Source organism: Panthera pardus, unplaced genomic scaffold, assembly GCF_024362965.1.
Source record: "Panthera pardus isolate Hobbes unplaced genomic scaffold, ASM2436296v1 HiC_scaffold_27, whole genome shotgun sequence".
Classification (NCBI taxonomy): Eukaryota; Metazoa; Chordata; class Mammalia; order Carnivora; family Felidae; genus Panthera; species Panthera pardus.
The window spans coordinates 119,128,363-119,146,445 of record NW_026526843.1 but is presented as its reverse complement, the minus strand read 5'-3'; the positions used below and the strand labels follow the sequence as shown (position 1 = coordinate 119,146,445).

Below are 18,083 nucleotides of genomic sequence, written 5' to 3'. Positions count from 1 at the left end.
ACCCGGACAGGTGCGGGATGGGACAGGTGAGGGATGGGACAGGTGAGGGACGCAGACAGGTGAGGGACCTGGACAGGTGAGGAATGGGGCAGGTGAGGGACCCAGACAGGTGAGGGATGGGACAGGTGAGGAACACGGACAGGTGAGAGACAGGGCAGGTGAGGGACGCGGGTAGGCGACAGGTGCATCACCGTCTGACGCATGTCCCGCTTTGCCCCTGCAGCCGCTGCTACTCCCCCCACGGCGCCTACGCCCAAAGCAAGCTGGCGCTCGTCCTGTTCACCTACCACCTGCAGAGACTGCTGGCCGCCCAGGGGAGCCCCGTGACCGCCAACGTGGCCGACCCGGGGGTGGTCGACACGGACCTGTACAGACACGTCTTCTGGGGCACGCGTCTCATCCAGAAGATGCTCGGCTGGTGGGCGTTCAAGGTAAGCCTGCGACGCTCGCCTGGCGGTTCCCGGCCCTGCCGTCCGCGGCCCCGGGGGCGGCCACCTCGGGGCCACTTTCGCGCGGCCGGGTGCTCCCGTCGGGTCAACAACAGTCAGCGGTGGGAGCCGCCCGCGTGTGCAAACTGCCGCTGGTGTTTGTCTCCAGGGCGGACGGCAGGTTTGGGGCAGACGACAGGATTCGCGCACGCGTTTCTGAATCAAAGTGTGGTTGATTTCAGAACGTCGTTTCTTTGTCTGGCCGCTGCTTCCGGCGTCCCTGGCGACCCTTGCGCCCCGGAAGGGCGTCGGAAGGGCGCGGTCTGGGCCCCAGCTTCCCGGAGTGGCTGCGTGTGTGTTTCGGGGCCCTCCTTCCCCCCTGCTTCCGGGATGTGGGGGTGCTCGCCACACCGGAGTCTCTGGGGAGCTTTGCCACTCTGCGTCCCTCTGCGTCCTTACCAGGAGCGCGCAGGCTGCCTCCGCTTTGGCACTGCGAAGTCGCACAGGTTGCGCCTGAGCCCGAAAGCCACCCGTGGGACCCACCAGCGCCTCTGTTTGGATGTTCGTCCCTCCCAGTCCCTGTTGCCCCCAGTGGGGTGACGGCCAGCTGTATCCAAGCTTCCCGGTTTCTGTGCTAACGTCGTGTTTAGAGATTCCCCACCCCCCACCCCCCGTTGCCTTTTGTCTTGTTGGGACCAGTTCCTCCATCAGTCTGGAAGGCGTTGGAAGGGAGTCATGCGTACTGATCACGGTCCCCGCCCCCACCCCGTGGGTCCCAACGGTCCCCGCCCCCACCCCGTGGGTCCCAACGCCCACCCTTCTCCGCTGATCCTGGAGGGGAAGGCTCAGGTTTCCTACACCCCTGCCCACACCCCTGTGTCTGATCTGAATTCAGTCTCCTGCTCTGTCCCTTCCCTGCCTGTGTATTTCTTTCCACATCAGCTTTTAGGTTACCTGTGATTTGAAGAAAACACAGCAGAGGTTGAGGACATATCTGTTTACTTACCCAGTGGTCCCGTCTTTCTAGGTTTGGGCTGTTGGCAGATTTTTACAATACATTAGAGTCGAGGAGAACTGGGATGCAATAAGGTCGCATAAAATATGATAAGACAAGAGTAGACTAAGATAGGACAGGATAGGATACGATGGCCGTCAGAGCAAGCTAATCGGGAGGGATGTGTGACTTGATTTGCGGGGGGGGAGGCGTTGAGATTTCACACTGTGACCTTTGTTGTCCCGAGAGTAAGTTGTCTTTCCTTTCCCGGATGTCTTTCCCGATGCTGGTGACTTTGTGATTTATAATAAAAATCTCTGGTCTCCCGCCTGGGTCTGGCCAGGAGCTCCTAAAACCCTTGGAATTTCCGGCGGGGAGAGCCAGAGGGGTGTCTTTTGTTATGCGAATGAGGGGACCTTTGGGAAGCCCCAGTCTTTGGGGGCTGGTTACCAGGGGAACCAACCGCCTGATGAGAGGCTTGGCACTTTCTGCCCCGCCCCCCTGACCTCCAGGGAGGGGGAGGGGGAGGGGAGGGTGGCTGCAGTTAGAGTCAGATTGGACCTACGCCTCTTATGATCACCCGGTGAGCTAGGCAGTGAGATGTTCCCCCGCGCCCCTGCGAGCCCCTCTGGTGGGTTGAGGGAACCGAGGAGGCTTTGGAGGAACCTCCAGTCTACGCACAGGTCACTCTACTGCACGGGTGACAACCTGAATTTTCAACTGGCAGCTGAAGGTGGGGGGTCGGGGACAGTCCTACCCTGTGGCATCTGAGGCCACATCCAGGTGCCTCAGAGTGGACGTGTCAGAGCCGAGGGGTTGGTGTCTGAGAATCGCTTGCTGCTCCCAGGGGAACCCCGGAACCCCGCATCTTGGACGTGCCGAGACCAGGATCCTAACGCCTTGCACGGGTGTTTCATTAATTCTCAGTAAATACCCGTACTTGTCTTGTGATGTCTTGAGGTTTCGGGGGTGAACAGATGTCACTAGAAATACTGCCAACGGGCGGCACCTGGGGGGCTCAGTCAGTTGAGCCTCCGACTGGGCTCAGGTCATGATCTCACAGTCTGTGAGTTCAACCCCTGCATCAGGCTCTGCGCTGACAGGTCTGAGCCTGGAGCCTGCTTCGGATTCTGTGTCTCCCTCTCTCTCTGCCCCTCCCCTGCTCATTCTCTCTCTCTCTCTCTCTCTCTCTCTCTCTCTCTCTGTCAAAAATAAATAAACATTAAAAAGAAAGTGCCCAGGGTTTCCCCAAAATGCACCTGCAAAATCTAACCCCCGTCCCACACAGGGCATCGACTTTGTCTTGTTATCAGCCTCTCACACACGTGTGTCTCTGAAATTTAACTTTGCTTTCTTTGATCCCTAGGGAAGTAGAATAATATGTGATTTTTTTTTTCTCAGTACATCAGTTTCCTGGGGGAGCGAAAACAAATGACCACAGACAGGATGGCAAGAACCACAGAAATTTATCCTGTCCCAGCTCTGGAGGCCAGAAGTCTGATACCCAGTGGGGACAAGACCACTGAGATCCAGGCAGGACCAGTGAGATCCAGGCAGGGCAGGGCCACTGAGATCCAGGAGGGGCAGGACCTCTGAGATCCAGGCAGGACAGGGCTGCTGAGATCCAGGCAGGGCAGGGCCACTGACATCCAGGCAGGACAGGGCCACTGAGATCCAGGCCGGGCAGGACCACTGAGATCCAGGAGGGGCAGGACCTCTGAGATCCAGGAGGGGCAGGGTCGCTGAGATCCAGGAGGGACAGGGCCGTTGAGATCCAGGCAGGGAAGGGCCGCTGAGATCCAGGAGGGGCGGGACCTCTGAGATCCAGGCAGGGCAGGGCCACTGAGATCCAGGAGGGGCAGGGCCACTGAGATCAGGCAGGGCAGGGCCACTGAGATCCAGGAGGGACAGGGCTGTTGAGATCCAGGCAGGGAAGGGCCGCTGAGATCCAGGAGGGGCGGGACCACTGAGATCCAGGAGGGGCAGGACCACTGAGATCCAGGAGGGGCAGGACCACTGAGATCCATGCAGGGCAGGACCCCTGAGACCCAGGAGGGTCAGGACCACTGAGACCCAGGAGGGTCAGGACCACTGAGATCCAGGAGGGGCAGGACCACTGAGATCCATGCAGGGCAGGACCCCTGAGACCCAGGAGGGTCAGGACCACTGAGATCCAGGAGGGGCAGGACCCCTGAGATCCATGCAGGGCAGGACCCCTGAGATCCAGGCAGGGGAGGACTACTGAGATCCAGGAGGGGCAGGACCACTGAGATCCAGGCAGGGCAGGACCACTGAGATCCAGGCAGGGCAGGGCCACTGAGACCCAGGAGGGGCAGGGCCGCTGAGACCCAGGAGGGGCAGGGCCACTGAGATCCAGGAGGGTCAGGGCCGCTGAGATCCAGGAGGGGCAGGGCCGCTGAGATCCAGGCAGGGCAGGGCCGCTGAGATCCAGGCAGGGCAGGGCTGCTGAGATCCAGGCAGGGCAGGGCCACTGAGATCCAGGCAGGGCAGGGCCGCTGAGACCCAGGAGGGGCAGGGCCGCTGAGATCCAGGAGGGTCAGGACCACTGAGATCCAGGCAGGGCAGGGCTGCTGAGATCCAGGCAGGGCAGGACCACTGAGACCCAGGAGGGGCAGGACCTCTGAGATCTGGGAGGGGCAGGGCCGCTGAGATCCAGGCAAGGCAGGGCTGCTGAGATCCAGGCAGGGCAGGACCTCTGAGATCCGGGAGGGGCAGAGCCGCTGAGATCCAGGAGGGGCAGGGCTGCTGAGACCCAGGCAGGGCAAGGCCACTGAGATCCAGGAGGGCCAGGGCCTCTGAGATCCAGGCAGGACCACCGAGATCCAGGTGGGCAGGGCTGTGCTCCCTCCTGAGGCTCCAGGGGAGGGTCCTTCCTGCCTCTTCCAGCTTCTGGGGCTCCAGGCATCCCTGGGCTCGTGGCCGCGTCCCTCCCGTCTCTGTCTCTGTCTTCGCGTGTACTCTCCGCTGTGTCTCTCCTCTTGCCTCTCCTATGAGGACACCTGTCATCGGATTCAGGGCCACCCTGATCTAGGATGGGCTCATCTCAGACCCTTCCCTTCGTCACATTGGCAACGACTCTGTTTTCAAGTAACGTGCCCTTCACCCTACTGGGAGCTAGGACCTCCAAATGTGTTTTGGGGGCCAGGACCCAATTTAACCCACAGTTAATAAGTCCATATTAAGTGTTTGAAATCTTAGATCCATCCTCTTGGTCAGGAACATCTGGGTCGTTTCTCGTTCTTTGCGGTTTCCAACAACGTTCCCGTAAGGCATCAACCGTGCGTGTCCAGTGCTGTTTCTGTCCCAGTCTCTCTAGGGAACACCGTGGGCTCTGGCCTGAGAAGGTTCTAGAAGGTTCTCCCGTCTGCATGTCCTGGAGAATTCCATGGGCTTTCAAGGACAGTTTTACACAAACTGGTTCAAGGGCTGAGAATGCCTCCAGCCTTTGTACCTTTGTTGATTCTGTGGCTGAAGTCTTGTTTTTAATGGATTTTCAGTCTTCCGTTTGTGAAGCCAGATGAGGACTTAAGGCGTGAATATAATCCCATCCCCGCCCCTTCTTTGTAGTATGTGAACCTCTCTTGAAAATGCTCTTACCTACTCTTTGCGCAATTAGCTAATAGATGATATTGCCGGGTCATATCTTATTTGCTATTTTCAGTGGCCACGTGGTTTTGCCAGTAAAGTTTTATCCACACACACACACTTGTTCATTTACATGTTTTTTCTGTTTCCACAGCAGAGCTGAGTAGTTATAGCAGAAACCCGATGGCCCATGAAGCCAGCAATATTTAATATCTGGCACTTTCCAGAAAATGGGGAATCTAGTTGACTGGGATCTAGGGAGATGATTGTGTCTTTGCTTTTGTTTCCCTCAAGTCCCTTATTGGGATCCCGTGGATCCTAGAGTGGAGGGCCCCCGGTTTCTAGAATGATTCTGCCCGTCGTCGACCATTGATGTCCCCCACACCAGAGGATCCCATTCCCCAGGCAGTTCGCTGGGGACTTCTGTACTGATATTTACCCCAGAACCACAAATCCTCCTCTGTGCTCTGTCTGTCAAGTTGCGATACTAACGTCCTGATGAAAATATTGGCCTTTGCAAGCTCTGTGGGTTTGCAGATTTTCACACGGATGGTTCCAACTCGGCTTTCAACGTTCTCTTTAACGCGGATCGCTTTCTTGAGGATTCCTCCCTCGCCCTGAGTCAGCGTTGACAGCTCGGTCCCTTCGAGGATTGTGGGTTTCGACAAGTGTCGGAATTAAAGAGGACAGCCAGGGGAGCTCTTCTCGAGGCCTGCCCGCCACGCGTGCCCCTGGTCTCATCCGAGCGCCTCTCGTGAACCAGCTGCACCCCACAGCTCCCTTCAGGGCTTCATTACCGCCCTTCCTTTTCCATCTGCCTTCCTACCGACTCATCATCGGGTGTCTACTTCCTCCAGCAAAGGGACTTGGAAATATTGTCTCACGCCAACAGAGCAGCCTCATTCGGCCTGCCCCAGACCCGGCTGGCAGCGCCCCGGGGACGCATGGCGCAGTTCCTTGAGAAGAAGCAGGAGGCTGGCACGATTCTGTTGGTCTCTACTTTCCCAGGCTCCGTATGAGTGTAGATGAAGCTTTTCAGCGGTCGTGAAACCCAGGGATGCCAGTGCCGATGCAGAAAACGCATCTGTCAGGTGTGGGGACCGTGGCGTTAGGACAGCAACCCCATGCACCTACCTCACTGCCTCAGGATCAGTGGGGACCATGAGGAAGCACGGTCCTCGGTGCCGGGTGCCTCTGGACCCCTGTGTGGGGCTTGTTTCAAACAATCCCAGGCCTGATTGTGGGTCTCCCCACAATAGGTGGGTCTCCTATTCAAATGAAACAAATTGACAGTGTAGGATGTGGCCACGTCACCGGAACATGTACGACTAGTGACGGCTGGTTCTCTTTAATATGCATTTGGATCAGCCGGTCATTGGGTCACTTGATTGCTTTTTGATGGATGTGTCAGGAGGATGGCAGGTTGCATTAATCAACTCAAGGGCACACGTCCAGCCATCCTTCCCCCCTCATTCAACAAGATTCAAACACACTGTGATCACAACCTTCAGTTGACCTTCTGTCGTGCTGTAGGGACCTACCGCCATTCCTCTTCCCTCGTGGAATCAAACCTGTGGTAGGATATCTCAGACGATCCAGGAGAGCCCAGCGCCATCACAGGGGTCCTTGTAAGGGAGACGAGGGTGGGTCAGACTTGGAGAAAGAAGTGACAAGGAGACAGACTCTCCCCCGGAACATCCAGGAGGAAGGCAGCCCCTGCCAACCCTCGGATTTCGGCCCACTGAGATACGTTTTACACTGTAAACTTGTAGAATTTTGAGAGAATAGATCTGTGCTGTACTAAGCCACCAAGTTTGTGATAATTTACTGGAAGTTTCACCTTCCTTGGGTCTCAGCTCTGAAGACCGTTCTCTTGTGTCTTTGCCAAGTGTGTTGGCTTCAGCTCCTTCCTCTGTAGAGCAGGTGGACAAGACCCGCCTCTCAGGTATATCCTGATTACATCAGACCAGATGGGATCCCCCAGGAGGTGTGGAGCTGGGAGTCAGTGCAGGATGTCCATTCAGACAGACTGAGGACATCTCAGGCAACCTTCCAGGCACGGAGTGATCAAGAGTGCTCACAGGGGCATTGGGGTGGGCACTTCCCCCAGTTGCACCATGGTGACGGGAACTCAACTAGCTATCCCTTGGTTTGACTCCAAGCATTTTCATGAGTGCCAAAAGGAGAAATCTGGTGGCAGTGGTCTACCCTACTGTTGGGGGTAGGAGGCGAAAGCTTGACTGGGCTTGGAGCCTTTGAAGGTGGGTTGAAGACTGGGCCAGGGTCAAAGGAGGATGAACAATGCTGGAGCTATGTGTGATGCAGAAAGTGGGTCAAGATGGCGGGTGGTCAAACGGACACCACGCCTGTCCTCCACTGTGTCTGCCATCTGAACTCAAGACCGAGAAAGGAACTGAGCTGCCCTTTGTCTCAGTTCTCCCAAGAGCAGCCTTTCCCAGCCCCATCCCAAAGCTTGTCTGGGAGACAAGCTTACCGTGTGCTACAAGCCAATGGGCACCTTAGGATGTTAGCTCTGGATGCCAGTTGGGGAACGTCAGTGATGAGGTGAGATCAGAGCCATGCACTTAGAGGCCATGGCATTGGTGCAGGGGGCACTGGATGTGCTCGAGAGGGAGAGAGGAAGGTCAAGACATCTTGACTGGTTGACTCTGGCATATGAAAGAGGAAAGACTCAATGGTAATTCCAGGGTTGCTGACTTAGGAAAGTGAGAGTAATGGTGATTCCAGTCCAAGACATGGGGCGATGAGAAATGCCCAGGTGGGTATCTGGGAATGCTTGACTTTGAGGGGGTTAAGTAGGGTCTTTAGTTCCCCATGTACCAACTGGGCTGCCATGAATGTGCGTCTGTGGCTCAGAGGAGAGTCAGGTTTTCATTCCACAGACGAAGACATGAAAGGAGGTGAGAAATGAACCGTAGGCATGGGGGACGGGGAGGCAGATTCAGGACCAAGAGGGAGAGGGTTGGGGTCTATGGGAAAACCAAGACATGGGCATTCAGCACGACCCCACCCTGACCCTCCCCTGCCCCCACCACCCACAATGCCCCTCGCTTGGGTAATTTGTTAATTCTGGATAATAACATCTGAAAAGATTGTTGTGAAAATCGCTAACCGAATATATGTGAAAGCATTTCCAAAACTGTAAAGCCCTCTATAATTATGTGATTATAAGGCATTCATGTTTCCCTGCGGTTGTATTTAGCACGCTTTAAATTCCATCCTTATTTTGCTATTATTTTTTCAGGCATCTGTGCCCAACTGCCGACCCCACAGCCCCGGCCTCTTGTAAGCTACAGGGTGGTGGGGGTTGTTTTCAGAAGAGCTTTGCTCTGCCCCGAGAGCCAACAAAATATTGGTGAGCATTTAACAGACATTTGCTGTACTGAATCGCACTGAAACAGTCTGTAGTTTCCAGTTCCATCCGTGGCTTCATGCAGAGAAAACCTTTAACTATAAATACACAGAGCCCTCTTCCCTGGTCTCCCAGCGGGCGTCTGGTTCCCCAGCGATCCCCCTGCCCCTGATAAAAGCAACACATTTCACTCTTGGGTTTGGTTTCACATTTTAGACATCTTCCAAGTCTTTAAGGATTATCTTCTTTTTTTTTTTTACAAGCTGTAGATACAATGGGGTATATTATTTATGCCACAGGAAGCATTGTTTAGAGACCCTTCTTATCTATGCAGAAGGTGACTGATTTTTTCAGCACAGAGTGCCCAGAAACACACTTCATCATTCTGGGAGTGAGCCAGAAACCAGCTCATCTCCACTACAGCTGCACGAGGGCAGGTAATCAGATTTTGCTGGGGGATTTGATGGTGGTCATCTGTCCTTGGTGTTGCTTGAGGCCAGAGACAGAATGCAGGTGATGTGGGGCTTTCCGCATATCCGTCTTAATTAGGTCCTTCCCAATCTGCCTCCGTGATTTGTATGATCACAGACCTGAGTCGACAGTCAGTCTGAACACAGTTGCGTACCTAGATCCCATCCTATCGATGGTTCTTTGGCGAATTAAGCTGAGGAGGGTCTGCCTCATTTACCCGTCCTGGTTGGGGCTGAACTTCTCTAGGACGTGAGTTCCATCACTGAATGAGCCAAAGAGTGATCCCGGGGAAGAAGAAGAAAGGATTAACAACTCTGGTCCCTGGGGATGAACATCCCCAAGCTTGAGCTTATGGGTCATGAAATATCACCTACATCTTTACCTTGCAGGTACGGGTCGTAGAGGTCATAGGAGAGGAAGCCTTTTGACCTTGCCTTCTTCCCAACATGGCGTCCACCACAGGAAAAGTTGAGTTAGCGAGGGAGGATCCCAATGCCAAAGATCGCCAAGAGCGGGAGGGCTTTCTTCTGCTGGCCCCATGCACAGTCGACCCACGTGGGCTTTCCTTGTCAAGGTTCGGACATGGTGGCTCCCTGGGGCATCCAGCCTACAGCCTGGTGCCCAGCCAATGGCGGATCACTCCACCGTGAGCCACAGGCACAGGACGTCAGGAAATAAGAGCGCAAAACAGAGAGAAGCAAAGGGGAGACGTGAGAGCGGAGGGGCGGTGACACCAGCTGTGCCTACCCTTGCCGCTGGGGTGTGCAGAGTTCTAGCTCAAAGAGATTCAGGACAAACCTTCCTTCGTCTTCGTGGTCTTCTCATCACCTAGACCACGGCATCTTTCAAATGTGGAGCTTGGGGTTGGGGCATGTGTGCATTTGCTCAGGTGGCAAAGTCCTCTTCCGGGAAGAGCACTGATCCCACCACGACCTCATTGCACCCTGATCACTTGCGAAAGACTCCACCTGCTAATACCATCCCATTGAGGGTTGGGGCTTTCCCGTAAGGGTCTCGGGGGACGTGCGCATTCAGTCCAAATGGGGACGCCAGCGCTCGCGGGACACATGGCTGAGAAGTATCTGCCGATACCAGTCTTCCTTCCTACTCTGAGGTCCGTGGGGCCGAATCTGACCATGTCCTGCCCCGGACTCATCATGTAGGAAATGAGTGAAGGTATAACCACCTGTTTCTTGGAAAAGGTGGGTGCACACAGCTCCTTCCTGAGATAGGACACACCTGCCGGGCCAGCTGTTCCTAGAGCCTTCCGCAGGGAACGCTCCCAGGCGGAGAGGAAAAATCATCTACTGAGTTGAATTAGGGTTCCCCAGGCTGCCACAACTAAGCACCACAGACTGGGTGTCCTAAACAACTCACATTCATTGTCTCCCTCGGAGATCCAGGCAGGGCCGAGGATGGGGGTCTGAGATCCAGGGAGCGCTGAGGATGGGAGTCTCAGATCCAGGCAGGGCCAAAGACTGGACGCTGAAATCCAGGAGGGCCCAGTCTGGGAGTCTGAGATCCAGGCAGGGCCGAAGGGAAGAGTCTGAGATCCAGGCAGGGCTGAGGCTACGGGTCTGAGACCAAGGCAGGGCCGAGGTGGGGGGGGTCTGATATCCAGGCAGGGCCAAGGCTGGGAGTCTGAGATCATGGAGGGGCCAAGGCTGACAGTCTTAGATCCAGGGACGGTGGAGGCCCGGAGGCTGAGATCCCCAAGTCTGAGGCTGGGGGTCTGAGATCCAGGAGGGGCTGAGGCTGGGGGTCTGAGATCCAGGCAGGACAGGAGGCTGGGAGGCTGAGATCAAGGAGGGGCTGATGCTGGGAGTCTCAGATCCAGGGAGGGCCAAGAAGGGGAGGCTGAGATCTAGGCAGGGTGGAGGGCAGGAGGCTGAGATCCAGGCAGGGTCAAAGTTGGAGGTCTGAGATCCAGGCAGGGCCGAGGCTGGGAGTCTGAGATCCAAGCAGGGCCAAGGCTGAGGGTCTGAGGTCCAGGAGGGGCTGAGCTTGGGGGTCTGAGGTCCAGGAGGGGCTGAGCTTGGGGGTCTGAGATCCAGGCAGGGCTGAGGCTGGGAGTCTGAGATCCAGGAGGGGCTGAGGCTGGGAGTCTCAGATCCAGGCAGGGCCAAGAACGGGAGGCTGAGATCTAGGCAGGGTGGAGGGCAGGAGGCTGAGATCCAGCTGGGGTCGAAGTTGGAGGTCTAGGATACAGGCAGGGCTGAGGATGGGAGTCTGAGTCCAGGCAGGGCCGAGGCCAAGAGTCTGAGATCCACTTAGGGTTGGAGGCCAGGAGGCTGAGATCCAGGCAGGGCTGAGGCTGGGAGTCTAAGATCCAGGCAGGGCCAAGGTAAAGCATCTGAGGTCCAGGCAGGGCTGAGGATGGGAGTCTGAGATCCAAGCAGGGCCGAGGCTGGGACTGTGAGATCCAGTCAGGACTGAGGCTGGGAGGCTGAGATCCACATAGGGCTGAGGCTGGGTGTCAGAGGTCCAGGAGGGGCCCAAGGATGGGAGTCTGTGATCCAGGCAGGGCTGAGGCTGGGACTGTGATATCCATGCAGGGCTGATGCTGGGAGGCTGAGATCCAGGCAGACTCGAAGTTGGGGGTCTGAGATGCAGCCAAGGCCAAGGTTGGGGGTCTGGTATCCAGGCAGGGCTAAGCCAGGAGTCTGAGATCCAGGCAGGGCCGAAGTCGGGGGTCTGCGATCCAGGCAGGGTCAATGCCAGGAGGCTGAGATCCAGGCAGGGCTGAGGCCAAGAATCTGTGATCCAAGTAGGGCTGAGTCCGGGATGCTGAGATCCAGGCAGGGCTGAATTTGAAGGTCTGTGATCCAGGCAGGGTCGAGGCCGGGAGTCTGAGATCCAGGCAGGGCTGGAGGTTAGGAGTCTGAGGTCCAGGCAGGGCTGAGCCTGGGGGTCTGAGATCCAGGCAGGGCCGAGGCTGGGGATCTGAGATCCAGGCAGGGCTGAGGCTGGGGTTCTCAGGTCCAGGCAGGGCTGTGGCTGGGGATCTGAGATTTAGGCAGGGCCGAGGCTGGGGGTCTGAGGTCCAGGCAGGTCTGAGCCTGGGGGTCTGAGATCCAGGCGGGGTTGAGCCTTGGGGTTTGAGGTCCAAGCATATGTGAGCCTGGGGGTCTGACATCCAGGCAGGGCTGAGGCTGGGAGTCTGAGGTCTATGCGGGGCCGAGGCTGGGGGTCTGACCCAGGTGTGGCCGAAGCCAGGAGTCTGAGATCCAGGCGTGGCTGACGTTGGGAGTCCAAGTTCCAGGCAGGGCCGAGGGTGGGGGTCTGAGGTCCAGTCAGGGCTGAGTTTGGGGGTCTGAGATCCAGGCAGGCCTGAGGCCAAGAGTCTGAGGTCCAGGCAGGGCAGAGACTGGGGTCTGAGATCCATGCGGGGCCAAGGATGGGGGACTGAAAACCAGGCAGATCTGAGCCTGGGTTTCTGAGAATAAGGCGGGGCCGAGGTTGGGAGTCTGAGATCCAGGAGCATCTAAAGCTAGGGTCTGAGATCCAGGCAGAGCCGAGGCTGCGGGTCTGAGATCCAGGCACGGTTGAGGTTGGGTGTTTGAGATCTAGGCAGGGCCGAGGCCAAGAGTCTGAGATCCAGGCAGGGTGGAGGCCAGGACGTTGAGATGCAGGCAGGGCCAAGGTTGGGGGTCTGAGAGACAGGCAGGACTGAGGCTGGGGGTCTGAGGTCCGGGCAGGGCTGAGGCCGGGTGGGGGTCTGAAGTCCAGGCCGGGCTGAGGTTGGGGGTCTGAGATCCAGGCAGCGCTGAGGATGGGGGTCTGAGATCCAGGCAAGACTGAAGCTAGGAGTCTAAGATACAAGCAGGGCCGAGGCAGGGAGTCTGAGATTCAGGCAGGGCCTAGGCTGGGAGTCTGAGATCCAATCAAGGCAGAGGCTGGGGGTCTGAGGTCCAGTCAGGGCTGAGGATGGGGGTCTGAAGTCCAGGCCGGGCTGAGGTTGGGGGTCTGAGATCCAGGCAGGGCTGAGGCTGGGAGTATGAGATCCAGGCAAGACTGAAGCTAGGAGTCTAAGATACAAGCAGGGCCGAGGCAGGGAGTCTGAGATTCAGGCAGGGCCTAGGCTGGGAGTCTGAGATCCAATCAAGGCAGAGGCTGGGGGTCTGAGGTCCAGGCAGGGCTGAGGCTGGGAGTATGAGATCCAGGCAGGGCTGAGGCTGGGAGTCTGAGTTCCAAGTAGGGCCGAGGCTGGGAGTCTGAGGTCCAGGCAGGGCTGAGGCTGGGACTGTGAGATTCAAGCGGGGCTGAGGTTGAGGTTCTGAGATCAGGCAGAGTGGAGGCCACGAGGCTGAGATCCAGGTGGGGCAAGGCTGACAGTCTTAGATCCAGGGAGGGTGGAGCCTCAGAACCTGATATCCAAACAGGCCCGAAGTTTGGGATTGAGATCCAGGCAGGGCCGAGATTGGGGGCCTGGGATTCAGTCAGGCCCTAGACTGGGATTCTGTGATCCAGGCGGGGCTTAGCCCAGGAGTCTGAGATGCAGGCGTGGCTGAAGTGGGGGTCTGCAATGTAGGCAGGGTCGAGGCCGGGAGGCTGAGATCCAGGCAGGGCAGAGGTTGGTGGTCTGAGATCCAGGCAGGGCTGAGGCCTGTGGTCTGAGATCCAGGCGAGGCTGAGTTTGGGGGTCTGAGATCCAGGCAGGGCCGAGGCTGAAAGTCAGAGATCCATGGAAGGCTGAGGCTGGGAGTCTAAGGTCCAGGCAGGGCTGAGGCCTGTGGTCTGAGATCCAGGCGGGGCTGAGTTTGGGGGCTGAGATCCCGGCAGGGCTGAGTTTGGGGGTGTGAGATCAGGCAGGGCTGAGGCGGTGTGTGAGTTCCAGGAAGGGGCAGAGGCTTGTTCCTCCTCTGTCCTGCCTGTCTGTCTGCTCATCCTCTCTTGTTAGAAGGACCCCATCCCCTTGGGATCAGGCCCATCCTAACGACTCATTCTACCATAACCCCCGTTTACAGACCCACCTCCAAATCAAACGCATTTTGGGGGCCGAGGGCGAGGGCTTCACCGTATGAGTCTTGGGGGGCGCAGATCAGCAGGCCTGAGGTGGCTCAGCCCCGTCCAGCTCAGCAGGAAGGCTGCTGCACAGACAGAGGCTGGAGCTGGCCCGGGGGACGTTCCCCCTGGTTACTCAGCTGTGCTGGCCGTCCCCCTGCCCGTGGCGTTTCCCGCTCTACGAGCCCCCTCGGGCTCAGAAGTCGTCTCCCTTGTGGTTCTTGTGTGTCACTTGCAGCCATGTTTCTACGTTTGCCAAAAGCCTTTCACTCGCAAGGTGTCGCGTATTTCCCCTGATACTCGTGTGGAAAAGCTTGTTGTATAATTTCTGTTTTCCAGGTGAGGAAAGGGTCCTGGGAGGGTGGTTGGTTTGGCAAAGGTCTCGCAGGGAACAGGTGGTGAGGCAGGAATTTGAACCCAGGTCCTGAGGCTCTTGGGTGTGTTCTCTTCCTCCAGGGGGTGCAGGTAAATCCTGCAGGTAAATCGAGCTTGTGGGTGAGCACGTGTGTGTGCGTGTGGGCTAGTGTGTGTGCATGTGCCTGAATACGTGTGTGCTCACGTGAGCACGTGTGTATACGTGTGTGTGCATGTGTGAGTGTGTGAACATGTGTGTGCACAAGTGTGTGCATGTGTGTGTGCCTGTGGCCATGTGTGAGCACGTGTGTGCATGTGGGCACGTGTGCGCACAAGTGAGTGTGCATGTGAGCAAGTGTGTGCACAAGCGAGTGTATGCATGTATGAGTATATGTGTGTGCACGTGACCATGTGTGAGCACATGTGTGTGTGCATGGGTGAGTGTGTGAGCACATGTGTCTGCACATGGATGAGTACGTGCAGGTGAGTGTGTGTGCATGTGAGCATGTGTGTGCCTGTAAGCACGTGTGTGTACGTGCGTGTGCGTACTTGTACACACACGTGTGTCTCCACACTTATCATGACACCCTCCCTCTCACGCGGACATGACCTATAATTGCTCTGATGGGTGATGATTAGGATGTGATATGAGATATAATGAGGGATAAATGAATAAAACCATCTATTTCATGAGCTGTCAAAACGTTTACGAATTAAAGAATACAAATGAAATCTCATTTCCGTCTTCATTATGAGCCCAAGGCTTTAAAATGTTCTACAAATGATCAGCGGTTGCTTTTTTAAGCCTAGCATCTATCATGTATTTAAGCCATGATAGTTGGGTAAGTGGATGTGATTAATTCTTCACAAGATGCATTCTAGCCAAGAGACTGCTCTTTTCCTTGCCCCTTCGTGTGTCAGCAGAGCTGGCTGCCCGGGGGTGGCTTGGGTGACTGTGTGCATGTGCATGGGATTGTATGTGTGTATAAATGTGTGCGCGGGTATGTAAATATGGGCTTATGTGTCTGTATCGGAGTATGTGTGTGTGTGCGTGGGAATGGATGCGTGCGTGTGGGTACATGACTGTCCACATGAGCATAGGTGTGTGCATGAGTATGTACGTGTGACTATGTGTGTGAAGGTATGTGTGGGAGTGAGAGTGCCTGTGTGTACATGTGAAAACACATACGAATACATGTGTGTGAGAAAATATGTGTGTGCAGGTAAATATGTCTGTACATGACTTGCGTGCCTGTGAATGTATGTGCATATAGATGTGTGTACATGCGTGTGAGTATGAGTGTGCATAGAATTGTGTGTGTGCACATGGGAGTATGTGTGCATGGGAGTGTGTGCGTGTCCGTGGGGGTGTGTGTGCGCACGTGGGAGTGTGTGCGCGTGCGTGGGAGTGTGTGTGTGCCCATGGGGGTGTGTGCACATGTGGGAGTGTGTGTGTGTCCATGGGGTGTGTGCGCATGTGGGAGTGTGTTTGCACATGTGGGAGTGTGTGTGTGTGTGTCCGTGGGAGTGTGCGTCTGTGGGAATGTTTGTGTGCACATGGGAGTGTGTGTGTGCATGGGAGTGTGTGCGTGTCTGTGGGAGTGTGTGCGTGTCCATGGGGGTGTGTGTGCACGTGGGAGTGTGTGCGTGTGCATGGGAGTCTGTGTATGGGAGCGTGTGTGTGTCTGTGGGAGTGTGTGCGTGTCCGTGGGAGTGTGTGTGTGTCCGTGGGAGTGTGTGTGTGTTTATGGGAGTGTGTGCGTGTCCGTGGGAGGATGTGTGCGTACGTGGGAGTGTGTCCGTGGGAGTGTGTGCGTGTCTGTGGGAGTGTGTGCGTGTCCATGGGGGGGTGTGTGCACGTGGGAGTGTGTGCGTGTGCGTGGGAGTCTGTGCATGGGAGTGTGTGCGTGTCCGTGGGAGTGTGTGCGTGTCCGTGGGGGGGTGTGTGTGCACGTGGGAGTGTGTGCGTGTGCGTGGGAGTCTGTGCATGGGAGCGTGTGTGTGTCTGTGGGAGTGTGTGCGTGTCCGTGGGAGTGTGTGTGTGTGTCTATGGGAGTGTGTGCGTGTCCGTGGGGGGGTGTGTGCACGTGGGAGTGTGTGCGCGTGCGTGGGAAGGCCCACCCCCGTGCACATGACGACGCACCTCCACCTTGTGAGGCCCGGAGGCCTCCCTTGGACGAGCAGGCTCGCAGGTCCCGTAAACAGGTTGACCGCGTTGGGTACGTTGTGTGTGCTTTGCGCTGTGTTCTCACGACAGGGGAGGCCAGAGAAGGAGAACGCGGTCCAGAGACTCGTTAGGCAGAGAAAACGCATTTCCAAGACCGCGTGGCATTTCCCGAAAAGCATCCGCCTCGCAGTGGACGCGTGTTGTCCCGCGGTCGGCTGTGTAGACCCACGGGGCCCGTGAGAAGGGTTGAGGGGCTGGGGCGGGCGGATTTCCGCAAGTTTATGAAGCAACATAAGCCCCCCCGAAGCGTTCAGCCTGTCGTAAGCAGCTCAGGGGACGTTCTGCTGGCTTCTGGGCACGGAATCACAGCCCCAAGGGTCCTGGGGTCACCACCATTTGCAGTGTCCTGAGGTCCTCTTGGGTCCCCAGCCCCGCGGACTGTGCCCACGTTGTGACGTTGCCCCGGTGCGCCAGACGCAGGGCTCAGCCCTCACGTGTCTTGTCTGCGTTCCCAGCTTCTCTTTGCACTTTGCTGTCCCCCTACGCGGTGACCATTGCCCAGGAACGCTGCCACCCCCCGCCCCGCCCCCGCTGGAAACTCGCTTCTGTGGGGGCCCCGAGAATCCCGAGCTCTGTGCTCGGAAAGCTGACGCGTCCTGGCCTTCTTCCCTCTCCCCGCAGACCCCAGATGAGGGCGCCTGGACCTCCGTCTACGCAGCGGTCACCCCGGACCTGGAAGGAATCGGCGGCCGCTACCTTTACAACGAGAAGGAGACCAAGTCTCTGATGCTCACGTACGACCGAGATCTCCAGAGACAACTGTGGGCCATAAGTTGCCAGATGACCGGCATCACTGACGTGACCCAAGACACGCTCTTGGGGTAACGGCCACATTGGGAAGACCTCGCCTCGGGCCCGGCAAACGCAGGTCTGTGACCGATCCCCGTGTCTGCCTTTTCCACAGCGGCTGCCTTCAGGGCTCTGTCCCCAACGGTCTCCTGTCTCCTGTCCTTCCTTTGCGGGAAATCGGGGAACAAAAGAAATATTGAGTGTAGCCTCCAAGTGGCCGTGAGCCATAAATTGTGTGCCAAGTTTCTCCCAAGTGCCAAGAACCATTAAATGCTGCCTAACCCAAGTGTTCCATGTTTCTTGAGTAACACACGGCAGGGAGTAGGTTTGAGGAGACACGTTTCAAGTGACATAGGCACTTTGACACGAGCATGAAGCCTCGGGTCTCCAGAGGTTTCTGGGTCCCATGAGTCCTTTGTTCTCCCACACACCCACTATTCTGGACACTCAGCTTGGACTCCTGGGTCCCCAAGACAGAGAGACATGAGCCTTCTTCAGTCTGTTGGGTCCAGGTTGAGGTAGAAACCCATGGTCTACTCCACACTTTGACAATGACCCTGCCCCGGTGCCACCTTCCGCCCGTAGGTCTGCTGACATGAGCTCAAGCCCATCATCATGTGGATATGACCAATGCCAGTCAGGGATTCCGTAGAACAGGTGGGCGGACAGGGTCCTGGACGGCACTCCCCATAGAGATCTGTAGGATGGGGAGGAAGAGAGGGGTCTGGACAGCTCTTGCCATGGGTTGTGTCCCCATGGGTTGTGTCCCTAACAGAATGTCTGTTAACGTTTCCGTTGGCACCCTTCCTAGAGACATCTGCAAGACCCGGTTTATAC

General features: G+C 56.8%; 1 protein-coding gene across 7 annotated transcripts in view; it reads left to right on the top strand.

Annotated features, from left to right (window-relative positions):
- The window catches only part of DHRSX (dehydrogenase/reductase X-linked), a 216,274-nt gene that overhangs the window by 114,570 nt on the left and 83,621 nt on the right, over window positions 1-18,083 (top strand). For 3 of the 7 annotated variants that reach the window (XM_053891865.1, XM_053891866.1, XM_053891864.1), the window contains 2 exons: window positions 224-431; window positions 17,079-17,532. In XM_053891865.1, coding sequence (XP_053747840.1) covers window positions 224-431; window positions 17,079-17,282 — 412 coding nt within the window. In that variant the 3' untranslated portion in view covers window positions 17,283-17,532. Of the gene's footprint in view, window positions 1-223; window positions 432-4,750; window positions 4,989-17,078; window positions 17,533-18,083 lie in introns of those variants that run through there. The other 4 variants (XR_008418333.1, XR_008418332.1, XM_053891867.1 and 1 more) reach the window with 2 other exon arrangements.